The sequence below is a fragment of the Triturus cristatus genome, chromosome 3_2 (assembly GCF_964204655.1).
Source record: "Triturus cristatus chromosome 3_2, aTriCri1.1, whole genome shotgun sequence".
In the NCBI taxonomy this organism is placed as follows: domain Eukaryota; kingdom Metazoa; phylum Chordata; class Amphibia; order Caudata; family Salamandridae; genus Triturus; species Triturus cristatus.
This window is the reverse complement of record NC_140584.1, coordinates 1,030,741,697-1,030,763,195: the sequence shown is the minus strand read 5'-3', so window position 1 is coordinate 1,030,763,195 and position 21,499 is coordinate 1,030,741,697. Positions and strand designations below refer to the sequence as shown.

Genomic DNA, 21,499 nt, shown 5'->3' with positions numbered 1-21,499 from the left:
ATGAACATGTCATGCATTAGCAAGAATCTCAAGTGAAATACATCACACAATTGCAGGAGGACGATTTCGAATTTAATATTGACAGAATCCTTCAAAGAATAGGTAAATCCCTTCCCTTTAAGACAGACAGCAATTCCAATGGGCTGTGTAGTTTTTGCTAAAATGGTACTGCTCCCAAGATACCTATATGAGTTTCAGGAGGTGAACAGTCTGCTACCTAGAACAATATTCCAAAAGATGGTATGCTGACCACATTGGTGTGGGCTGGAGCCTGCCCTAGGATTAAATTGACCACTCAAACTCCTGTATAACCAGGGCGGAGGCGCACTGCCAGATTTCACGGACCATTTCATGGCAGTTTAACTGCAGTATTTACCCCAGTGGTCAGAAAAAGAACACAATTAGGAGCCGAAACATCAGGCAGGATGCTTCCCGGTAACTGAATAAAACCTCATATTTGATGCCCAGACCTCAGATGGATTAGCAGAGAAACCCCTTGCCTGCTGTCCCTTTAGTCACGATTTTGGATCAAGTGGTTAAAAAAAAAAAAAAAAAAAAAAAAAAAAAAGTATGAAATGGGTCCACTTAAAATCCGAAGCAAAAATCCGGGTTACATCACACATAATTATAATCTCAGACAGGAGGTGGTGGCTGCAGGGTGAATAGAGGTTGGTCAAACATTAAGAGATTAATATGAAGGAGATATTGTCACAACATTTGAAGAAGCTAGGTACAAATTTGCACTCAGTGTGGGACAGATCCTAATATGTGCAAGTAACAAGGGCTGCATGATTATATGGAGTTCTCTGGGTGACCCACTCCATATACCAAACCCATCACAATGACTACCATTACTAACCTTACAGAAGAGAGTACGATAGATAGATAGATAGATAGATAGATAGATAGATAGATAGATAGATAGATAGATAGATAGATAGATAGATAGATAGATAGATAGATAGATAGATAGGATAGATAGGATAGATAGGATAGATAGGATAGATATTTGTGGCATGTAGTGCTGTAGATTCACATGCTCTGCACACTCCTGCCATCTAGTGTTGGGTCCGGAGTTGTGCAAGTTGTTTTTATTCGAAGAAGTCTTTCGAGTCAGGAGACCGAGTGCCTCCTCTTGGTGATAATGCACATGGGCATCGACTCCTCTGTTGCATGGTTTTCTCTCTGCCGTCGAGTTCGAACGTGTATGCCTCTGCTCCGTCTTTCAACTCCGTTCGGTACGATTCTTTAGTTCTTTTACTATTTTCAATGGCATTGTTTTGACCGTGATTTTCACTTCGGCGCTTCTCTCAAATTCTGTCGGTTCATACTTCAACCGCCGGCCTTCAGGGTGCCGCCTGTCTCGGGCCTGCTCCAGAGTGAACTCGTTTCCATCGAAGATGCCCTTCTGATGGGACACACCGTTCAGATTTTGCCCACGATGCCACGCTAAATAGCCACAACACTAGATGGCCGGAGTATGCAGAGCATGTGTATCAACAGCCATACATGCCACCGAACGAAAAACACCACCCCCCCACCCCCCTCCCCCTTCAGGATTGCACAGAACTCCCCCTGACAATCTGGCCGAAATGGGAATAGGATAACAGGACGTCATTTACATGTGCAGAGTGGAGCTGGATTTTGGGGTACCCTAAATGTAAAATTCCACCTCACTCAATCATCTTTCCCAAAAAGTATTAAACATAATGTACCCGGCTAGATAACCGGAATACCTGAGGTGCTGCCAAGATTGCGCAGAAATACATACTGTATGCGTAATCCCGCACCTCCTACGGGCTGGTTTTGCAACATGGCCCTCATTCTCGCCAATAGAGAAAACAGCCCAGATGCTGCACAACACGTGACGAGGAGCAGCCAGAAAAACGTAAACGCTGACTCTGACACCCCAGAGAGCAGTGAAGTGGACCGTCCGACAGCCGTCGGGACGGGAGGAGGAACTTCCATCCTGCAGGCAACTGGAGGAGCCTCACAAGGCCAGCGGGAAGACCCTGTGCGACAGTAAGTCGAGCGGGAGAGAGAGAGCGCCTAGAGGCAACGCTTACCAGTCACTTCCCCTCCCGAAAAGTGAATCAACCCTGACCATGGTTGAGAAGGTGATGGTTTAAATTTTCTTTTAGTACAAACAAACCTGATAGTTGGTTATTTTCTGTATTGATCTACAACGAAAAGTTTCTTACCTGTCGGTGTAGTTTTGCAGCTTGAAGATCTTTCTGGATTCACTATGCTGTGCATTATTCCGCGATCTTGTGGTTGGGTCCGGATTCGTAGTCTTTTCTTTGTTTTTTTTTTTTTTTTTTGTAGCCCAGGTGGGCGTCCACCATTTGGTGCACCTCCCGTGACGTCGTCGTGCTTCCTGCGGAAGTCCCACCTTTGGGGCGCCATCTTCGGGTTCTTTTTTTCCCTGTTTTTTTTTTTTTAACCCTAGGCGATTGATTAATCCTTTTGTCCATATTTCTGTACGTATCCACCTTTTTTGATCCTATCCATTTCACCCCCTCTTCCTCCAGCCTCATCTTCCTGGCGGAGGTGGGTGGGTTCGCTAGTGAATCCAGAAAGATCTTCAAGCTGCAAAACTACACCGACAGGTAAGAAACTTTTCGTTTTGCAGCGTGAATCTTTCTGGATTCACTATGCTGTGCATAGATTTTGTAGCGGTTTTCCTATTTTTGTGGTGGCTGGGTGGAAGATGATCGCTGGTCGTTGAAAATGTGTTGTAGCACCTTCTGTCCGACCTGTGCTTCCTTATTCATTTGAATGTCCACGCAGTAGTGCTTTGTGAACGTGTGCACCGATGCCCAAGTTGCTGCGAGACAAATGTCTTGGATGGGCGTGTTTGCCAGGAAGGCAACTGTGGCCCCCTTCTTCCTTGTGGAGTGAGCTTGTGGCCCCTCCGTTAGCTCCTGTCCAGCCTGTTTGTGACAGAATTGGATAGTGAGGGCAATCCATCTAGCGATGGTGCCCTTGGTCACTGGTCTACCCATGAAGCTAGTAGCAAAGGACACAAACAGCTGCTTCGACTTCCTGAGTTCTTTGGTTCTTTCAATGTAGTGCATCACCGCTCTTCTGGCATCGAGGGTGTGCAGGGCCTTTTCTGCATTTGTAGTCGGGTTTTGGAAGAAACTCGGTATCTGTATACTCTGATTCATGTGAAACGCCGACACTACCTTGGGCATGAAGTGTGGGTCCGTCCTCAGGACTACCCTGTCCTTGTGAATTTGAATGTAGGGCTCCTGTAGCGTTAGTGCTTGAAGCTCGCTCACTCTGCGTAGTGAGGTTATGGCCACTAGAAAGGCAGTCTTCATCGTCAACATTTGTAGATTGGCCTTGTGAATGGGTTCAAACGGCGCCTTCATGAGCTCCGTCAGAACCACGTTTAAATTCCATGCCGGCGGCGGCAACCTTTTCGGGGGTGCCATTCTTTTGGCTCCCTCCATGAATCTCTTCACCACCTGCGAGCTGAAGAAACTTCCACCCTTCTCACCTCTGGTGTAGGCAACGATCGCTGCTAGGTGCACCCTTAGGGAGCTCGAGCAGAGGTTACTCTTTAGAAGGTGTGTGAGGTACCTCAGCACCGTTGAGTCTTTTGTCATTCTGTTGTGCAGGCCTTTCTTCCTGCACCACACCGTGAATCTTTTCCACTTTGCGCTGTAGCACTTTCTTGTAGTAGGTTTCCTTGCCTCCCGTAGCACTCGCATAGTGCTCTGAGGTAACCTTAGGTGTGCGAACTCTAGGTCTTCAGGAGCCATGCTGCTAGGTTGAGGGTCTCTGGCTCTGGGTGCAGGACCTCCCCGTTTTGCATTGAGAGCAGGTCTTTTCTTCGCTCGAACCTGTACGGATTGCCTTGCGCCATTTCTTGAATCTGTGAGAACCATGTCTGCCTCGCCCACTGTGGGGCCACCAGGATCAGAGTCATGTTGCTGGTTCTGCACTTGTCGAGCACTCTGTGCAACAGGGGTATCGGTGGAAAGGCGTAGGCAAATGTCCTCGACCAGCTTATCCATAGGGCATTGCCCTTGGATTGCTGATCTGGTTGCCTGGACGCGAAGCTTTGGCATTTTGCATTGTGGCGTGTTGCAAAAAGGTCTATTGTGGGAGTCCCCCATCTCCGGAAGAGTTTCTCCGTTTCCTGGCCATTGAGCTCCCACTCGTGCGATGCTGAGGTCTGCCTGCTCAGCCAGTCTGCCTCCACATTGTCCTTCCCCGGTAGGTGAATTGCCAGTAGATCTATCCTGAGAGGTATGGCCCATCTCCAAATCTCCTGAGCTAGGGATGAGAGGGGAAACGACTGTGTCCCCCCTTGTTTGTTGATGTAGAACATCGCCGTGGTGTTGTCTGTCTGTACCAACACCCTCTGCCCGCACAGGTGTCTCTGGAATGCCTTCAGGGCTAGCAGTATTGTTTTCAACTCGAGGTAGTTGATGTGGCGGACCGCGTCTGCCGGAGCCCATAGACCCCTCACTCTGAGGTTGTCCATGTGCGCTCCCCATCCCATCTGCGATGCGTCCGTGGTAATGGTCACTGTTGGGCTTGGTGGTGTCAGGCTTCTCCCTGTTGTAATGTTGTCTCTGTTCCACCAAGTTATCTCCTCCTGCACTGCGTGCGTAACAACCACTAGATCCTCCCAACTTCCGTTTGCTTGTGACCATTGCTGTTGCAGCCATTCCTGGAATGGTCTCATGTGCAGGCGTACATTCGGCACCAGCTGGATACAGGACGCCATCATCCCCATCATCTTGCTCACCGCCCTCACTGTCAGAGCTCGCCCCTTCTGGTAGAGCTGCGTCTCCTTCAGTAGGGCATCTGTCCTCCTGTCGCTGGGCACTACTGTACTGTTGAGGGAGTTGATCTGTGCCCCCAGGAAAATCTTTACCTGCTCCGGTTCCAGCGATGATTTTCCCCAGTGGATGGAAAATCCCAGATTTGTGAGGGTGTCCGTTACGCGTTTTGCGTGCCTCTCGCACTTCTCGCGTGAGTTTGCCTTGACCAGCCAGTCGTCCAAGTAGGGGTATACGTGTATGCCCTGCTTTCGTAGGTGTGCCGCTACCGCCGACAGGCATTTTGTAAAGACCCTTGGCGCTGATTTTAATCCGAAGGCCAGGGTTGTGAACTGGTAGTGTTCCTGTTCGATGTTGAATCTTAGAAGGCCCTTGTGCCTTCTGTTTATTGGGATGTGAAGGTAGGCATCCTTGAGGTCTACGGTGACCATGAAGTCCCCTTCTCTTATCTGTGGCAGTACCTCCTGCAGTGAAGTCATTTTGAACCTTTGTGTTTTGACGAACTTGTTTAGGTACCGGAGGTCCAGTATGGGTCTGAGGTCTCCGTCTACCTTCGGAACCACGAAGTAGTTTGAGTAGACCCCTTTGTTGCGTTCCCTGAACGGCACTGTCTCTATGGCTCCCTTTTGCAGGAGTTTCCGTGTTTCTTCTCTGAGTATTGCCAGTTCTTGGGCCGATCTCTGTCTTCCCTTCGGCTTTCTGTTTGGAGGTCTTTTCTCCAACTCTACGCAGTATCCGTGCTGCACGATGTTCCGTATCCACTTGTCTGTGGTTATGCGCCGCCACTCCTGAAGGTAGAACCTCAGCCTTCCGCCTACCGGTGACGTATGCTCGTAGGCTCTTGGATCTTCTCTTCCCCCTGATGACACCTTTTTGCGCCTCACCCTTGGGGGCCTGACGAGGGTGGGCGTCTTCTTGCGTGCTGAGTCACTTCGAGGAGGGCTGATCGCCCCCTCTCCTCCTTTGGCCACGTCCGTTCCCTCTCCCTCGAAAGGACTGGCCCCGAGGTTGATATTGCCAGCTTTGCTTCTGCTGACTTTGTCCGTGACCTTCGCCCTGCTGACCTTGTTGGAACGCCTGGTGCGACGTCCCCTGTTGGCTTCCACCCCTACCGTAGGGTCTCCTCGAGGGATTTCCTCGTCTCATTCCCCTCAGCTGCAGGGCCCCCATGGACCTCGCTGTCTCGTTCTCCTTCTTGAGCTGGGTGAGCTTCTCGTCCACCGTTGCTCCGAACAGTGTCTCTCCGTTGAAGGGAGTGCCCAGGATGTTGTTCTGCACTTCCGGTTTGAATCCCGAGATTCTTAGCCATGCATGCCTCCTTTCTGTGACCCCTATGGCCATGAGTCTTGCTGAAGTCTCTGCCCCATCCAACGCCGTCTTTATACAGGAGTTGGCGATGTTCTTGCCTTCATCTACCAGGTGAGAGGCTCTCTGGCGGTATTCTTCGGGGAGGTGCTTTACTAGCTCCCCCATTTCATCCCAGTGTTGGTACTGGTGTCTATTTAGGAGTGCATTTGAATTCGCCATGCGCCAGTGCATTGCGGCGTTCCTCTCGACCTTTCTGCCTGTGAGGTCGATTCTCCTGCTCTCTTTATCTGGAGGTGGGCCCGAGGTTGCTGGCACGTTGGCCCTTCTCCTGGCCGTGGAGGCAATGATGGAGTCTGCGGTGACGCTACCCTTGATGTAAGGTGGGTCCAGGGAGGAGTGTTTATACTTTTTCTCTGTCCTGGGCGTGATCGACCGACAGGTGGCAGGCTCCTTGAAGGCTTCTCTCCCCTGGTTCATCACGCTTTGTAGCATGGGGAGGAACTGGCTCCTAGTCTGGATGGGGAGCAGTGTTTCGACGAGAAAATCTGCTTTCGGCCTCTCCTCGTCGAGCTTGACGCCGAAGGCCATTGCTGCGCTCTTCACCACCATATTGTACACCCCGATGTCGTCTGGTGGCGAAGGCCTCGAGGGGTACGTGTCCACGGCCTCCTCCGGGTTTTCGGTGTCGAGATCTTGCCATTCGACGTCGTTGCCGGTAGATGTCGCCGAATCGAAGAACGATTGTTGGTCTTCTTCCTCGGCTTCTTCCTCATAATAGGGCTCCTCTTCCTCTTCGAGGTCCCTTGTCAGCCCTTCGGCGTCGAACTCCTCCTCGACTTCGACGACGTCCGCCGATGAAACCGTTGGAATCTTGAATTCCTTCATCCTGGCGTCGAACTCCTTCTTCCTTTGAAGGATGTTCTCCATTTCGGCCTCGAGCCGCCTCTTCTTTTTCTCCATTTCGGAGATGCTTTCGGCGTCAACCGCGGGCCTTTTCGATGAAACTTGCGTCGACGTCGAACGTTCTTTCTGCGTCGATCGGCCCGTTTCATGGGATGATTTCGACGACCCTTGCCTTTCGGCGTCTTTCTGCGCCAGGGAGTCCTTTTGTAAGGGTCCGCTGGGCCTTTTGTCCGAAGTTCCCCCTTTGGACGTCGAAGTTTTCGGCGCCGGGGCTCCCTTCGTGGACCTTGACTCAGTTTTTCTCGAGTCACCCTCGTGTTTTCGAGGTGTTTTTTGATTTGCGCTCGACGATTCTCTTACCTCGTCTTCTTTCTTCTTGTCGGTCTCTACGACCGTGAAGTTTTCGGCTGCCTCGGCGACGTTGTCCTCGTCGTCCGTGTCGAGGCCCAGCGCGTAGAGTGTCGGGGGTTTTCCTTGGCCCTCCATGTTGGCGTTGGCTCTCCTCTGCCTCTCTCTCACCCTGAGTGTCTTCGGCGCGAAGACTGAGCAGGCGTTGCAGTCGATACTCTGATGATCCACCGGTAGGCAGAGGTTGCAGACCGGATGCAGGTCTTTCTGCGCGAACTTGTGGTGGCAGTTTGGGCAGAACTTGAATGGCGTCTTGTCCATTTCGCTCAGGGTCTCTGAGCGTGCATTCTCCAAGGTTGTCGAAGAAAAAGGCTCGCTGGTCTTCTTTCTTCGCGTTCCTGTCGAAATCTGTTCTTTCCTGATGTCTTCTCTTGATTCTATCGATGAAACTCGCTTTTCTTTCTTCTTCCTCCGAGTGAACTTCTGGAGCTTCCCGATGACGATCCAGACTCAACGGCGGAAAAAAGAATCTGAAGATGGCGCCCCAAAGGTGGGACTTCCGCAGGAAGCACGACGACGTCACGGGAGGTGCACCAAATGGTGGACGTCGACGCCCACCTGGGCTACAAAAAAAAAAAAAAAAAAAAAGAAAAGACTACGAATCCGGACCCAACCACAAGATCGCGGAATAATGCACAGCATAGTGAATCCAGAAAGATTCACGCTGCAAAAACCTCCTTTTCGGTTTGACGCGACCCGGAGAGGAAGAGAAGACAATTAAACTCAGTACAGAGTCAAGAACTCCTGACTGGAGAACCGACACCCCGGACGTACAGTGAATGAACTGACGTTACATCGACTTTCTGACCCCTTTATCTTTCTTTTTTTCTTACATATCTTCCCCAAAAGATTTTTTACAACACTCCTCAACCTAACAGTCTGTTTACACCCATTTCTGGCCTGGGCGTCATGCATGACCGAGTGACCACAGTATGGTAGTGCCCAGAGGAAACAGGTGATGACCGCTGTGAACAGAAAATCAGAAAGCACCATTGTGCATTCACTAGCATACTGTACATTAGGATTACATCCCAATCATGGAAAAGGAAAGATCGGCTGCAAATTTGTTTCACTGGTGTTGCTAATGGCTAAAAAGAGAATCATGATGTCACCATGGCACCCTGCAAACATATGTCATGTTAATTAGATTTGTAAGGCGCAACAAATACCCCTTACAGCGCGCCGAGCCACTGAGAATGATGTCAATCAAGAGGAAAAATCAGGTTTTCAGGAAAGCCAAGTTTTAAGACTTTCTAAACGGACGGTCGAAAAAAGTTATTCACAAGACGAGTTCCAGAGCTTGGCTGCTGGAAAGCATACAGAGCAGCTGCGGGAGGGAAGGTAATGAAATTGGTAGTGGATAAATGAAGATAACGAGCAAGGTGATTGTTAGACTTGGCATCTTTTGGCGTATTTCCCCTGAGTTTTTGCTTTCTGACCTTCCGGTTCCAACTCGGTTTGTCCTGGTTTAGTGTTTCTGCGCACTTTTTTCACTGCTAATCAGTGGTAAAGTGCAAGTGCTCCTGTGGTAAAATGTGTTATGGATTGGTGTTTCTATGATTGGCCTGTTTGATTTATGTGTCAGTCCCTAGTAAAGTGCACTGCATGTGCCAGGGCCTGTGATTTAAATGCCGTTGCTGGGCTGCAGCACGGGATTGTGACACCCACACGAACGGCCCGTAAAAGGTAACTCGGACCCACCATTGCGGAGTCTGCGCCCAATTTGTAACTGCCATATCGACTTGGTCAGTGCACACACTTGCCAGTCCCCCACCCTCCCTTTTCTTACATGTCAGCCACCCCTAAGGTAGGCCCACGGAACCCTTGTGGGCCGGGCGGAGTGTATGTGAAAGTTAGGACATGCCCTGGTATGTGTGGCATGTCCTGATAGTGAACTACGGCCAATTTAGTTTTTCGCTATTGCAAGGCTAACTGTTCCCTATAGGACAGAATGGGGAGTTTGTTTATAACATCTTATAAACGTAACTGGCCCGGGGAATTAGGTAGGAAAATAAAGTTTAGAATGCCTGAACTCTGAATCTAAAGATGCATCTTTTAATGAAGGTGATTTTTACATTCTGTGTTTGAAAATACCACTTTTAGAAAGTAGGTATTTTCTTGCTCAGTCATCCCATGTGCCACTGCTGGAATGTGAATTGCCTGTCTGGGTTTTAGATGACAGAAGGCTGGGGAGCAGGAGTGGCTCCAGATAGTCTAGGTGGGTCAGGAAAGGGCTGAATAGACCTGGGCTGCAATTGGGGAAGGGGGAGGAGATTTCCTTGCACCTCAAAGGGCCTGGCCATGCCGTCTCCACCTCCTGCCAGGAAATCACACCAGAGAAGGCAGAACTGGTTCTGGCTGGGCACAGACACTCTTTGCCTAAAAGATCAAAGGTTTTTGGGATTTAAATATTGGGGCGCAGACCCCTGACTCTTAGAACTCTTTTGGACCAAGAAGACTGCCAAGAAGAAGAGCTGGAGAAGCTGTGAGGAGGAACTACCACATTGCTGTGAGCTTTGCTTTGTTGGCCTGCAGTGGCTGCTTCAGTCTTGCGCAGTGAAAGGACTGGACTGAACTTTCTGTAGTCTACTTTTGTGAGTTTCTCCAAGGGCTTGAGGTACAGCTTGCCCCCTGTTCAACAAGTCTCCGGAACAGCAAAAACTTCAAGCTCTTCTGCCCTCACCACTGGGGACTGTGTGTTTTGTGCTGCAACAGGAGAAAAAGCAACATGACGCCGTCTACAACGCCGCTGCCGACTCTGTCCTGAAGGCACTGCAGAGGGCACGGCACCATCACCCTGGTCTCACGGATGCCGCCACCGAGCCGCTGCTAGCACCGCGACCTGTGGGCACCGCACTCCGCACCGCCTAGCTTCACGAGGACGCCTTGGTATCCCTGATACTGCTCCACACCGAAATCTACGTCGCTGCTTGTACCGTGGTTCGAGGGCACCGCTCATAAAGTTACACGACGCACCGCCCCCATCCCGCACCACAGTCTTGGCCTACCGACGCCATCGACTCCAGTTCATCAGCCGACGACAGCGCTTCAGCAATGATGCCGCCACCGCTTGCACCGTGACCTGCCAGCACTGCAACGAGCTCCGCATTCACCTCGCACCTGGTCTCACCGACGCCATCTGACGCCGCCACCGAGCGGCTGCTCGCACATGACCTGAGGGCACCACACGCTGCACCGCTGCACTTTGCACCGCAGCACCAGACGCCAGCGCTCCTGACTCCAACAGAGAGGAGATCGATCTGCAACGCATGTGACTTCGAGGGCCCCGACGAGTCCTGTACCGACCTCTGGAACAGATGCCTGCGGACGCCGTGCTTTCCGAAGCTCAACGAGAGGTCGGCGATGCTCTGCATTTCTAAAAGGTACTGTTTGTGCGTCTTCCCGACACCGTAGCTGGCCAGCGACGCCGCGGTCAGCCAGAACGGTTTGATTTGTTGCTTCACAGTGCCGTGATAGCCCCGGATGCAGCTATCGACATCAAGGAACTGTTTTTCAAGCATATCTTGATAACTGAAGATTTTTAAGTACTGTATTGTGGATTGCTTTTTATCGTTTTTGGTGTCGTCTTAAGTATATAAAAATATTGGATATTTTTCTAACTGGGGTGGTGTCTTTTTGTAGAGCTTTCACCGTATTACTGTTGGTTATGTGCAAATGCTTTACACACAGCCTCTAAGATAAGCCTGACTGTTCCTGCCAAGCTACCAAGGGGGTGAGCAGGGGTTATTTTAGGAGTGTAACTCCCTTATCCTGACTAGAATGGTGGTTTCTGCCCGACTTTGGCTCATGCCCTAGTCGACCATAAATCCCATTTCTAATAGTGATATACAGTGATGTTGTGGTTAAAGACAAGGGGACCTGAATTGGAGAGTGCACACTGAGTAATAAAGTGTTTTAAAAATAGAGCACTTCTAAATAGGGAGCCATGGCAGTGCTTTGAGGTGAACCTCCTGGACCCTATTTTTACCAAATTCAGCCACAGTCTATGAGCACGCACCAGTTCTTTGGACAGACCACGTCTATGTCAGGTTCAGCATCCAAGTGCCCGTCCAACGCACACGCATCCCAGCCATACCAGTCCACTTAAACTGGAACAGCATCACTGACAAAGAATGGAACACTGCTCTCACCAAGCCAAACAGAAGAGCCGCCTCCCAAAACCCAATCAAGAATTTTAACTATTGGATCACCTACTGCGCCAACCTCCTAGCCCCCCTCAAACATAGGAATGCAACAAGATCCAGACCCCAGGCCAATTGGTACATGGAGGAAATCAGAATGATGAATTGCCACTGCAAACGACGAGCGCGCAAAGGGAGAATGAGCCAGAACAATGCAGACAGGGGCACGTTCAAACCATCTTAAGACGGTACCACCAAATGATCCAGACCACCAAACAAGTAACTATGGTCGACCACATGAATTCCAGCACCTACAGAAGAAAAGATCTTTTTGCCATTGGAAAAGACTTCACCTCACCATCGGCCGCCTTCAACTCGATCACCCCCTCACAGGACCTCTGCAAAAATTTCCCTCAATTATTCAGCAACAAAATCATCACCATTTATATCAACTTCAGCCCACAACTGAGCTAGACAGATTTCGCCAAACTCCTCCCGATCTCATTCAAAAAACCAATGCTAACAAATTGGCCCATCATCACCCCAGAAGAAACCGCTGCCACCATGAAGTCCATCCATTCAGGGGCCTCATTTGACCCCTGCCCTCACCAAGCCTACTCCAGAGGACTGCAACCTATCAGCGCCACGCTTACACCCATTTTGATTCCTCCACCTCTTCCACCTGCTTCCCAGATGCTTGGAAACATGCAACTGTTCTCCCATTGTTGAATACATTTTCTGCGGACCCTACAATGTTCACCAACGACAGACACCTCTCCTTTCTACCATACCCGGCAACGGTCTTAGAAAGAAAAAAAAAAAAAAAAAAAAAAAACGACAGATACCTCACCGAATACTTCAACTACTTGACAACACTCAGTATGGTTTCAGACTCAACCACAGCATGGAAACTGCTCACAGATGACTTCCGCTTGACTATGGACAGAGGGGAACAAGGCAGCCCTTATCCTCCTGCGCCTCTCCACAGCATTTGATAAAAGTCTCCACACCATCCTCATCCTACAACTATATGAAATCAGAATCCAAGGATAAGCACTCAGATGGATCTGCTCCTTCCTGGCTTGAAAGACCCAGTCAGTCAGCCAAGCACCACACACCTCAGATGCCCCCGACCTCACCTGCTGAGTTCTGCAAGGATCCTCCCTGAGCCCAATGTTCTTCAATGCATAGATGATTCCTCTAACCACCACCATCCGCTCTCACAATACCAACGTCCTCTCCTATGCCAATGACGCGCAACTCACTCTCACACTCATGGACAAAACACCCAGATCAAGTTCAATACCTTCATGACTGAAATCACCCACTGGATGAAGGCCAACTGTCTAAAGCTGAACACAGACAAGACCGAAATTGTGATCTTCGGGAAGAGTACATCATCGTGGGACTCTACTTGGCGGCCAACAGAGATAGGAGCAGCACCAACCCCCACGCCAAGAACCTCAAGATCATCATCAACAGCAAACTCGACATGACCACCCAAGTCCATGCCTTCACTGCTTCATGCTTCCATACCCTGAAGATCTGAGGAAGATTTTTAAATGGCTCCCAATCAGCACCAGGAAAGCCATCACACATGCCCTAGTCACTAGCAAGCTGGACTGTGGTAACACCCTCTATGCCGGGATCAGCAAAAAAACTTATCAGAAGTGTGCAGACCGTTCAGATTCAGCGGCCAGTATCACTCGCACCCTCCCACGTTACCCTATCATCACACCACACCTAAAGGAGCTCCACTGGCTCCCATTCACAAACTCTCATACTTAAACTCCTCACTCACACTTTCAAAGCACTACGTAACACTGGTGCAGCATACCTGAACAGTTGCATCTTTCACACACCTCCGCTCATCCAGACTCCTACTTGTGCAAATCCCACACATATGGCAAGCCGATCCTTCTCCTACATTGCTCCTAAAGCATAGAACAACTTGCCTCTACACATAAGAGTCTCCCTCTCGAATTACAAACATAGCTGAAGTCCTGACTTTGAGTATTCCCACTAGGCCGTAGGCTTGCCTAGACTCACTCCTGTTCAGCACCAGGATACCCTCCCAGATTGCAGTGCACTCTACAAATGTGCATAACAATGCACAGTTCTTCCTCCCTGCTTCTTTGACACAGAGGAGCAGGTAGGAAAACTGAGTATAAGCAAAGTTGCTCAGTTGATTCTAATCGCATAACTTGTACCTTTTAAAAACTGGAAGATCTCTTTGGAAGTGGAGAAAGACTGTCAAGGTACATTGGCGACATAGTAACATCTGGATTAATAATAAGCTTTTAGGAGTTGTGGGGTCAAGTAAAGGTCAATAACCGAACATCCTGAATATTTACATTAGGCAGAGGCAACAGACAAGGCTTTCCCCTATCCCCCCTGCTTTTTTCCCCCGATTCTGGAACCACTGGCATCCTGGGTGAGATGGGACGTACTACTTAGAGGGCTAAAATGGGCGGAAGGGAATGAGGATAGGATATCACTCTACACGGACGACATTCTGTTATAGCTAGCGTCCCCCTCTACTTCAATACACAGACTTTTGAATATTTTTACAAATTTCGGAAAAAACGCCGGCTATGCCATCAACTGGACTAAATCAGTGCTGTTTGTTCTTCGGGTCCAGTTCCCAAGCTTCCACCAGGATGCGAGATTGAAATAGCCCTTGATGGATTCCACTACCTAGGGGTTTTTATCACCCCAGACCCCCAACTCTTTCACAACAGAAATTTAGCCATCCCCCTAGACAGACTTCGTAATGATGTTAAACATTGGAGATCGCTGCCACTTTCTTTGCTAGGCCGAGCTGCCCTGTTTAAGATGCTGGCTCTCCCGCGATTTTTGTATATCCTCCAAAACTGCCCCTACAAGATTCCCGACTTTCATTTTAAAAGCATTGAAAGCGCGGTTCGATCGTTACTGTGCAGTGGAGGAGCGCCACGCATAGCATTGCACAAATTTACTAAAGGGTGGTAAGACGGGGGGATTGCACTTCCGGATATACGACTATTACTGGGCCTTGCAATTAGTGGTAATAAATCACAGGCTGTACCATTCTCCGATAGACCCAGTATACATGTTAGACAGATACCAGATGGGAAGAGAGGGGTGCTTGGGAGCCCTTTATACGAAGAGCCGGAAAGGGAGGTATCTGGGCCCTATGGCTCGGACGGTGGAAATTTGGCATCAGGCGACTAAACGTCTGGGCTGGACCGGTGTGCGGACTCAGGCCACACCCTTGTGGTCCTCTCAAAAATTAGGGCTCCTGTGTCATCAATTAGGATTTGATAAGTGGGACACAATTGGACTCTCCACCATAGGCCATCTAGTAAAGAAGGGCAAAATCCTTACACTTGGTGAACTACAGGAGAAATATGAACTGGCTCATGGGGAGTTTTGTTGATATCTGCAGATCCGCCAGTCACAGTAGCACTTCCAGACATAGGAAATTTGCCAGAATCATCCCCCTTGGAAGACCGGCTGCTTTCTGAGCCCATCCCAGATAAAGCCATATTACTAACATATCGTAAATTATGCAACAAGATCCCTTTCAAACTCTCCGAGATAGGTGGCAAGCCGATATCAGACACATCGAAGACGAAGACTGGTAAACAGCACTAATGTCCCCAAGGGAAGCAGCTATTACTCTTTGTTTCCGACTGATCCAATAAAAAATCCTACATAGAACGTACCTTACAGGGGTTACTTTAGCATATATGGGAACTAGACAGGATAAGCTATGTTTGCGCGGATGTCACCAAGAGGCAACCTTCTATCACATTATATGGGAATGTCCGCAAATACGACCCATATGGGACAGGGCAACGACACAAATGCAGGACGCAATAGGGAAACAGATAACTTTGACACCACCGCTGGGGCTTCTTAACATTTGGGAAGCAACCGATCTCACGGAAGTGGAACAGCAACTAGCCACTCTGGGAAACACTTTAGTGAAAAGAGCAATTGCAATGAAAGAGGGGGGGGTGGGGGGGAGAGGCGAGGCAGCAGAAAGACCATTGATGACCAGGGTTTGGGCAGCTGAACTGGATAAGTGTATGATTGCGGAAAAAGAAGTGTATAAGTGCATAGAGGGAACTTATGTATATCCCCAACCGTAGAGATGGAAATGTCAAGAAACAATGGACACTCACCTGAAATGATTGACTGATTCACTGTGCACTGATATGCTATAGGTACCTGCTGTAAACAGATTGAAATGCATACATACCAATGTTTGTGATTATTTGAAGTTTGAAATCAATAAAGAAATCTTTAAAAAAAATAATAATAAGCTTTTAGGACTATCGTTATGATACCAAGTTTGGGTGGTAGCTTTGATTACCTTTCTCATATTTTTTATAAAGAACATTTATGTCTCTTTCAGCGGAGATGAAGTGAAGCCAGAAATCTTCCTTGAATGTCACTATGGTTTTATTTTTATGATGTTCGACGTGTTCTGGACCGAGATCGGCTTTCAAGGGGTTTCTACTTCTTGAAGGTGGTTAATAATTGGACAGCTGTGCTTTAGATGAAGAATGATCTCTACGTTTACTAGATCTAATGATTAGGGAACATGTTTTTTAATTGTTCTGTGAATTCTACTGGTTTGAATATTTTGCTTTGGAAGTTCATGTGTGATATTCTTCATCTAATGCGGCATAGAAAGTATGAATAAAGATGTGTTTCACTGCTCATGGGCCTTGCCAAACCACAGGTACATTCATTTTTGGGCAATTCATACAATAAGGGGTAGCAGAGAACTGGAAAAAAGCCTGTCTGGGGGCACTTAAAATGTTGGTTAGATGCGATCCTACAGAGGCATGCTAATGTGCAGATATGTAGTTTTTCCAGTAACATATAGAGATGGCTTATGCTAGATCATTTTAACCGTGCTCTTTTGGCACAGGACGTAGGATTTTTAGGATTTGTAGCCCTTGTCTGGAATACAATTAGACAAGCGCAGGAAGGATTGAATCAAAAGGTGGATTTTAATTTTGCGGTGACTCACCAATAGAAATACTAAAACACATGTCTGTATTTGGAGCTCAGTTGATCTCGTCAGCCATTAGATTTTATAACTCTTACCTACGATTGCATGACCTGTGGACCTTAAGTGGTTTGATAGAGGCTCCTTAAGGTAGTGGATTATGGAAAGATCATGACAACATTGTGCAGCAAAGGGGTAACGGCACAGCAAGTATCCCACATCTTTACTAAACTGAAGAACTGAGATTGCATTGTGTTGTATTTTCATATATACAATGCTTCACACCCGTGGATACATGGATAGGGTAGTATATTATTGTCCTGTTAAAGATTTTATTGCACGAGGTAAAAATAATGAAGTTGGATGGAGCAAAAACCATAGGCATGGTCTAGGGAAGTACCCACCCACCAAAAGGCAAAGTTAGAGCTCAGTGCCAAGCAATTCCACAAAGCAAAATAATTTAGGATTTTTGATATGTAAAGCACACAGCCATGGTCCATCTATGGCTGCAGGATGTTATGGCGTCAAACATCATCCGAAGTATCCTTCTCCAAGGGACTCACCAAGCTGTCGCTGTCTGTCCCGGCACGTGTTCACCACCTCGGCTAGCTGCTGATACTTGATAGCTAGGTTGGCTTTGCCATTCTCCAGACGCGGCCGCAGGGCCAGGTTTTGCCTGGCCAAGCTGTAGTTTACTGACAAATGCATATTCCGCTCAGTTTTCAAGCTCTGGAACTGAAAAAGGAGAAAAGAGAGTCAAGTAAGGATATGGCGGTAGCCAGGATATGAAATGTGGTGTGGATATATTTATTGCGGAGGGGTCCTCTTGGTAGACAGAGACATGGTCAGTAATTCCATTTAAAGCAGAAAAGCACCCACAAGACATGCCCAACCTACACCTTTTGGGAATCTATTCAAACTAAATCAGCGAAGGTCAGATCCAAATATCAATTTACAACGGAAAATGGCGGGTACATTGGGGAGAGGCTACGTACATAGTCTCTAGCCTAAGTAACTCTGGAAGTTGAGTGAGTACAAGACGAGCTTTTCAGAAAATGCAGTCAACTTGAGTGATCCTGGAATGTAAACGAGACACAAAGGTAATACACTGTTTACCAGGAAACTAATTAACAAGCTGAAATGAATGCCATTCCCTGCGCTGAGAGACAAAGGATGTAATGTAACACTACCACAGAACACAGGTGTCAGTATCACAAACCCACGACACCCTTCTGTCCTTCAAGTAGCACTGCCCATTGTTAAATGGTAGCGGCAGTTTCAGTCGATAACCTTTCAAGTATTTGCCCGGCGGTAATCGCCTCTTATACCACTCGATAATTTACCAATGAAAGAGGCAGGCGCCGGAGACTGGAAGGCAGGAAACAAAGTTTTATTCCGTCGGAGCAGAACACATCAGATCAGACAGCAAGGTATCGTCACGAGGTGCTCTAACTGCATCTCTGAGACCTGGTCTCTTATACACTGGTTTATTGCTTTATTACATATAGTACATTCTTGAGATTCCCTTGATGCCTGAAAGAACATCCCCTGAAGCCCCGGCTCAGATCCGATCCCACACATAGATACAGTAGAAGTTCCCACCCTACCCGCAGTGGGAGATGGCTATCGCGCAGCAGGGAATTCCGCTAATTCCCGGGGGTGTGTGCAACTGGCCGGGTCTCAGGGGGTAGGGGCTTTGATCTACTGTAATCCCTTTGATGTGGGGTGTTTCCCTTACAGTAGGGGCAGTAAACTGCATCCGCAGGGCTAGGTGATGGCCTGGGACCAGTTCAGACAATGGGGCGCAGAGGAAGGGGGTTATCAAAGGAGAGGCATGACCATGTATGGGTTGTCGGTTGGAAGTGGTTCCGTAGCAGGGTCGCGCAGAAGGAGAGGGTTTATGGCCTGTATGAGAGAGCGGGGGTGGCCGGCGCGCGGGGGATGCTTGCAGCGCCAGGGGAAAGCGCTGGCGGTCGAGAGTGAGCGGGGAGAGAGTGGGGTGCCTAAAATGGCGGCTGTGCATTCGCTGCGCGTGGTGCTGGGGAGGGGCAAGATGGCGCAGATAATGTTCAGTTTGCGAGCTAAATTTCCACACCTTTGTGTGACACATCAGCCAAGCACCTATATAAACCAAAAGTTCAAAATCCACCCATTCTGGCTTTACCATCAAAAACAGCACACGGGCCACCTGAGTGGGTATCGACGTGCTCTCAACAGCACTACCTATACTACACAGCTAACAAATGCGCTCATTAAATTACAACTCTGAACAAACCCCCCAACTCAGCCAGACTATACAATTAACTGAGCGTGGACAAACCCAACACTTGCTGTAAATACATTCTATAGAAAAGGGCGCAGATGCCATATTAATATCAGACTACTGCCTTAAAATACTATGTAGTAAAAACAACTATAGGCGCCGCATGCATGATGACATATGCAAAACGGAATGTGGCAAGCACCATTTAAAAAAAATTTTTTTTTAGTAATCGATCCATGATGATGGATGCCACTTCTATCAGTAAATAAAATTACATTTTTATTGTGCAAAGGTGCATTTTGGACAGTGGAGCGGCCTTAGCAGCAAATGGCAACTGCCAAGCTACTTATCAAATAAAAGATAAAAAATGTAAATTACTGCAGGGGTAGTGGAGCAACAGAGTGGATAGGTCAACGCAACAGGGAATGGGCAGTTTGCAGAGGAGCAATTGATGCTTGCTAAGTCGCTTTATAGAGAGAACCAGCAGCAAATGGCAGCATCCGAGCCTTCCAAAAAAGTAAAATCTCAAGGACCACAATGGGTAGGGGAGCAACAGAGACGCAGGGGGGAGCAAGTGAACTGAACACAATATGGGTGGATATTTGAAAGGGGTAAGCAGCACACGAGAGTAAGAAAACAAATGCACTTTCATGGAGTGCTTAGCCCCTTCCATGCGGGGGTAATTCCCCCGCGGTGCGGGGGTGGGGGGCGGTGGTGGTGGCGCTGTGCTCGTGATGAGCCCACCTCGTCATGAGGCACAGTGGAGCTGTGCTCATGATGAGCTGAGCTCGTCACGACCCCGCCCACTGATTGATTCTCCCGCACAGGCGGGGAATCAACCACGTGTGGGCGGGCCGCGACGGTTATGACGAGCCCAGCTCGTCATGAGCACAGCTCCACTGTGCCTCATGACGAGCTGGGCTCGTCATGAGCACCGAAGCGGTTAATGAAAAAAGTACTTCCATTAAAGTGAGCAGTGAAAGAATACAAGTCAGCCAATCAAAAGGATAGTAAAGAGGCTACGTTCCGAGGGAGGCACAAACACAAGAAGAGGAAGGCAAACTTGAATAAGAATCAGGCTAGTTGGACAGAAAATGAAGAGAACCAATGGTAAGCAATGGTCTGGCTATAATCCCGCTAAAGTTTCGTGTGGTCCACAAGAGGTCTTTCACAACCAGAAAAACCCCCAGATCCTAAATTTCATTATCCAATCAGGAAACATGTCTACATGTTGATTTATTGCACAACTTGAAATCATCACCCAAAAGGATGGATCCATCATCGGGTTACCATACATTCAAATCCATAGTTGGTTACATCAAGTTCCACAGAAGCATTTTTATTTTCACAAAATGGATTTGATATATTTCTACATACTAGCACCAAACTTTAAAAACAGGTTGTGTGGACAGTCACAGTGTATGTGACCATTTGGTCGTTCCCCAACTTTTGCCAACAAGCATTGACCTTTCCCCAAATACCTACCAAGCATCCAACCTGCCCACATTTAATTTAAATACTAACAAGCCACCACACTGTGGCGCAGCTACTGCTTCCACAAAAAGGCTTCCAGTTTGGAGTACTGAACCCTACCACCAAACACCCAACAATTAAATACTAATATGCCTCCCACTGTGGCGCAGCTACTGCTTCCACAAAAAGGCTTCCAGTTTGGAGTACTGAGCCCTACCACCAAACACCCAACCATTAAATACTAACAAACCTCCACACTGTGGTGTAGCTACTGCTTCCACAAAAGGGCTATTAGTTTGTAGTACTGAGCCCTCCCACCTAACACCCAACCATGCGTAATACTACCACCTCCCTCCAGCCCCCTCAGATACAATACAAATTGCAACCCCCATTCCATTCTAATGAAGAAAGCATTGCTGCCTCAGGTAACGCTTTAAATATGCCTATGTACACAGACTGATACCATATTAACCAGTTACATTTCAATGATATACAGTTTGTTGTCGTAATTGAATGCATCACTTAAAGCATTAAACCCAACAAATGTATGCACCGTTAGTATTTGCATCAGATGTGTAATCCTTCTAAGATACATAAAGTACATAAGTAGTAGTAATGGCTTGAAAAATAACACGCTGCCCATCACTATTGACCCCTTCTCAAAGAACCTTATTTAAGAAAGACGGTCTGAAGAAATCAGACCGCCAAACAAGTAATCTGCAAAAAAGTCATGGTGATAAACTGACGTCTGGATAAGAAACAAAGTTTAAAAAAATTCGAATTATTACAATGAAAGGACTTGGAGTTTAAGTAAAAAAAGTATGATAATTCAAAAGAAAATAACTGGTTTATAGGAGACTGTCTGCAATACTCATATTCGCAGGGAGGAACAAAGAAGGAGAAGGCCAAGGATTGCCTAGATATGAAGGAGATATGAACAATGACTATACGAGGCGTTGAGGAGGTATAAAGAGAGAAAGACAGGGAGAAAACAATAGCAGTAGAATGCAGAAATCTACAATCAACACAAAAGGTGGCGAGAGTGAAATCAGAGGGGGGGGGGGGTGGGGAGATGAGAAGAGGGTGGAGATGGGTTGCAGAGTGCGTAAGTTATTTGAAAGAGTCCTGAGAATTTAAGGGTGAGGTTATGGCCCTGCCCTGTCAGCTGAAAGGGGGAAAAACATAAAAGGTAATTGTG

At 48.0% G+C, this 21,499-nt stretch overlaps 1 protein-coding gene across 1 annotated transcript in view; it reads right to left on the bottom strand.

Annotated features, from left to right (window-relative positions):
• VPS37D (VPS37D subunit of ESCRT-I) overlaps nt 1-21,499 on the bottom strand; it is a 139,315-nt gene that overhangs the window by 12,442 nt on the left and 105,374 nt on the right. Inside the window, exon 2 of the mRNA XM_085649672.1 lies at nt 17,129-17,300. Within this exon, the coding sequence (XP_085505798.1) occupies nt 17,129-17,300 (172 nt within the window). The remainder of the gene's footprint in view (nt 1-17,128; nt 17,301-21,499) is intronic.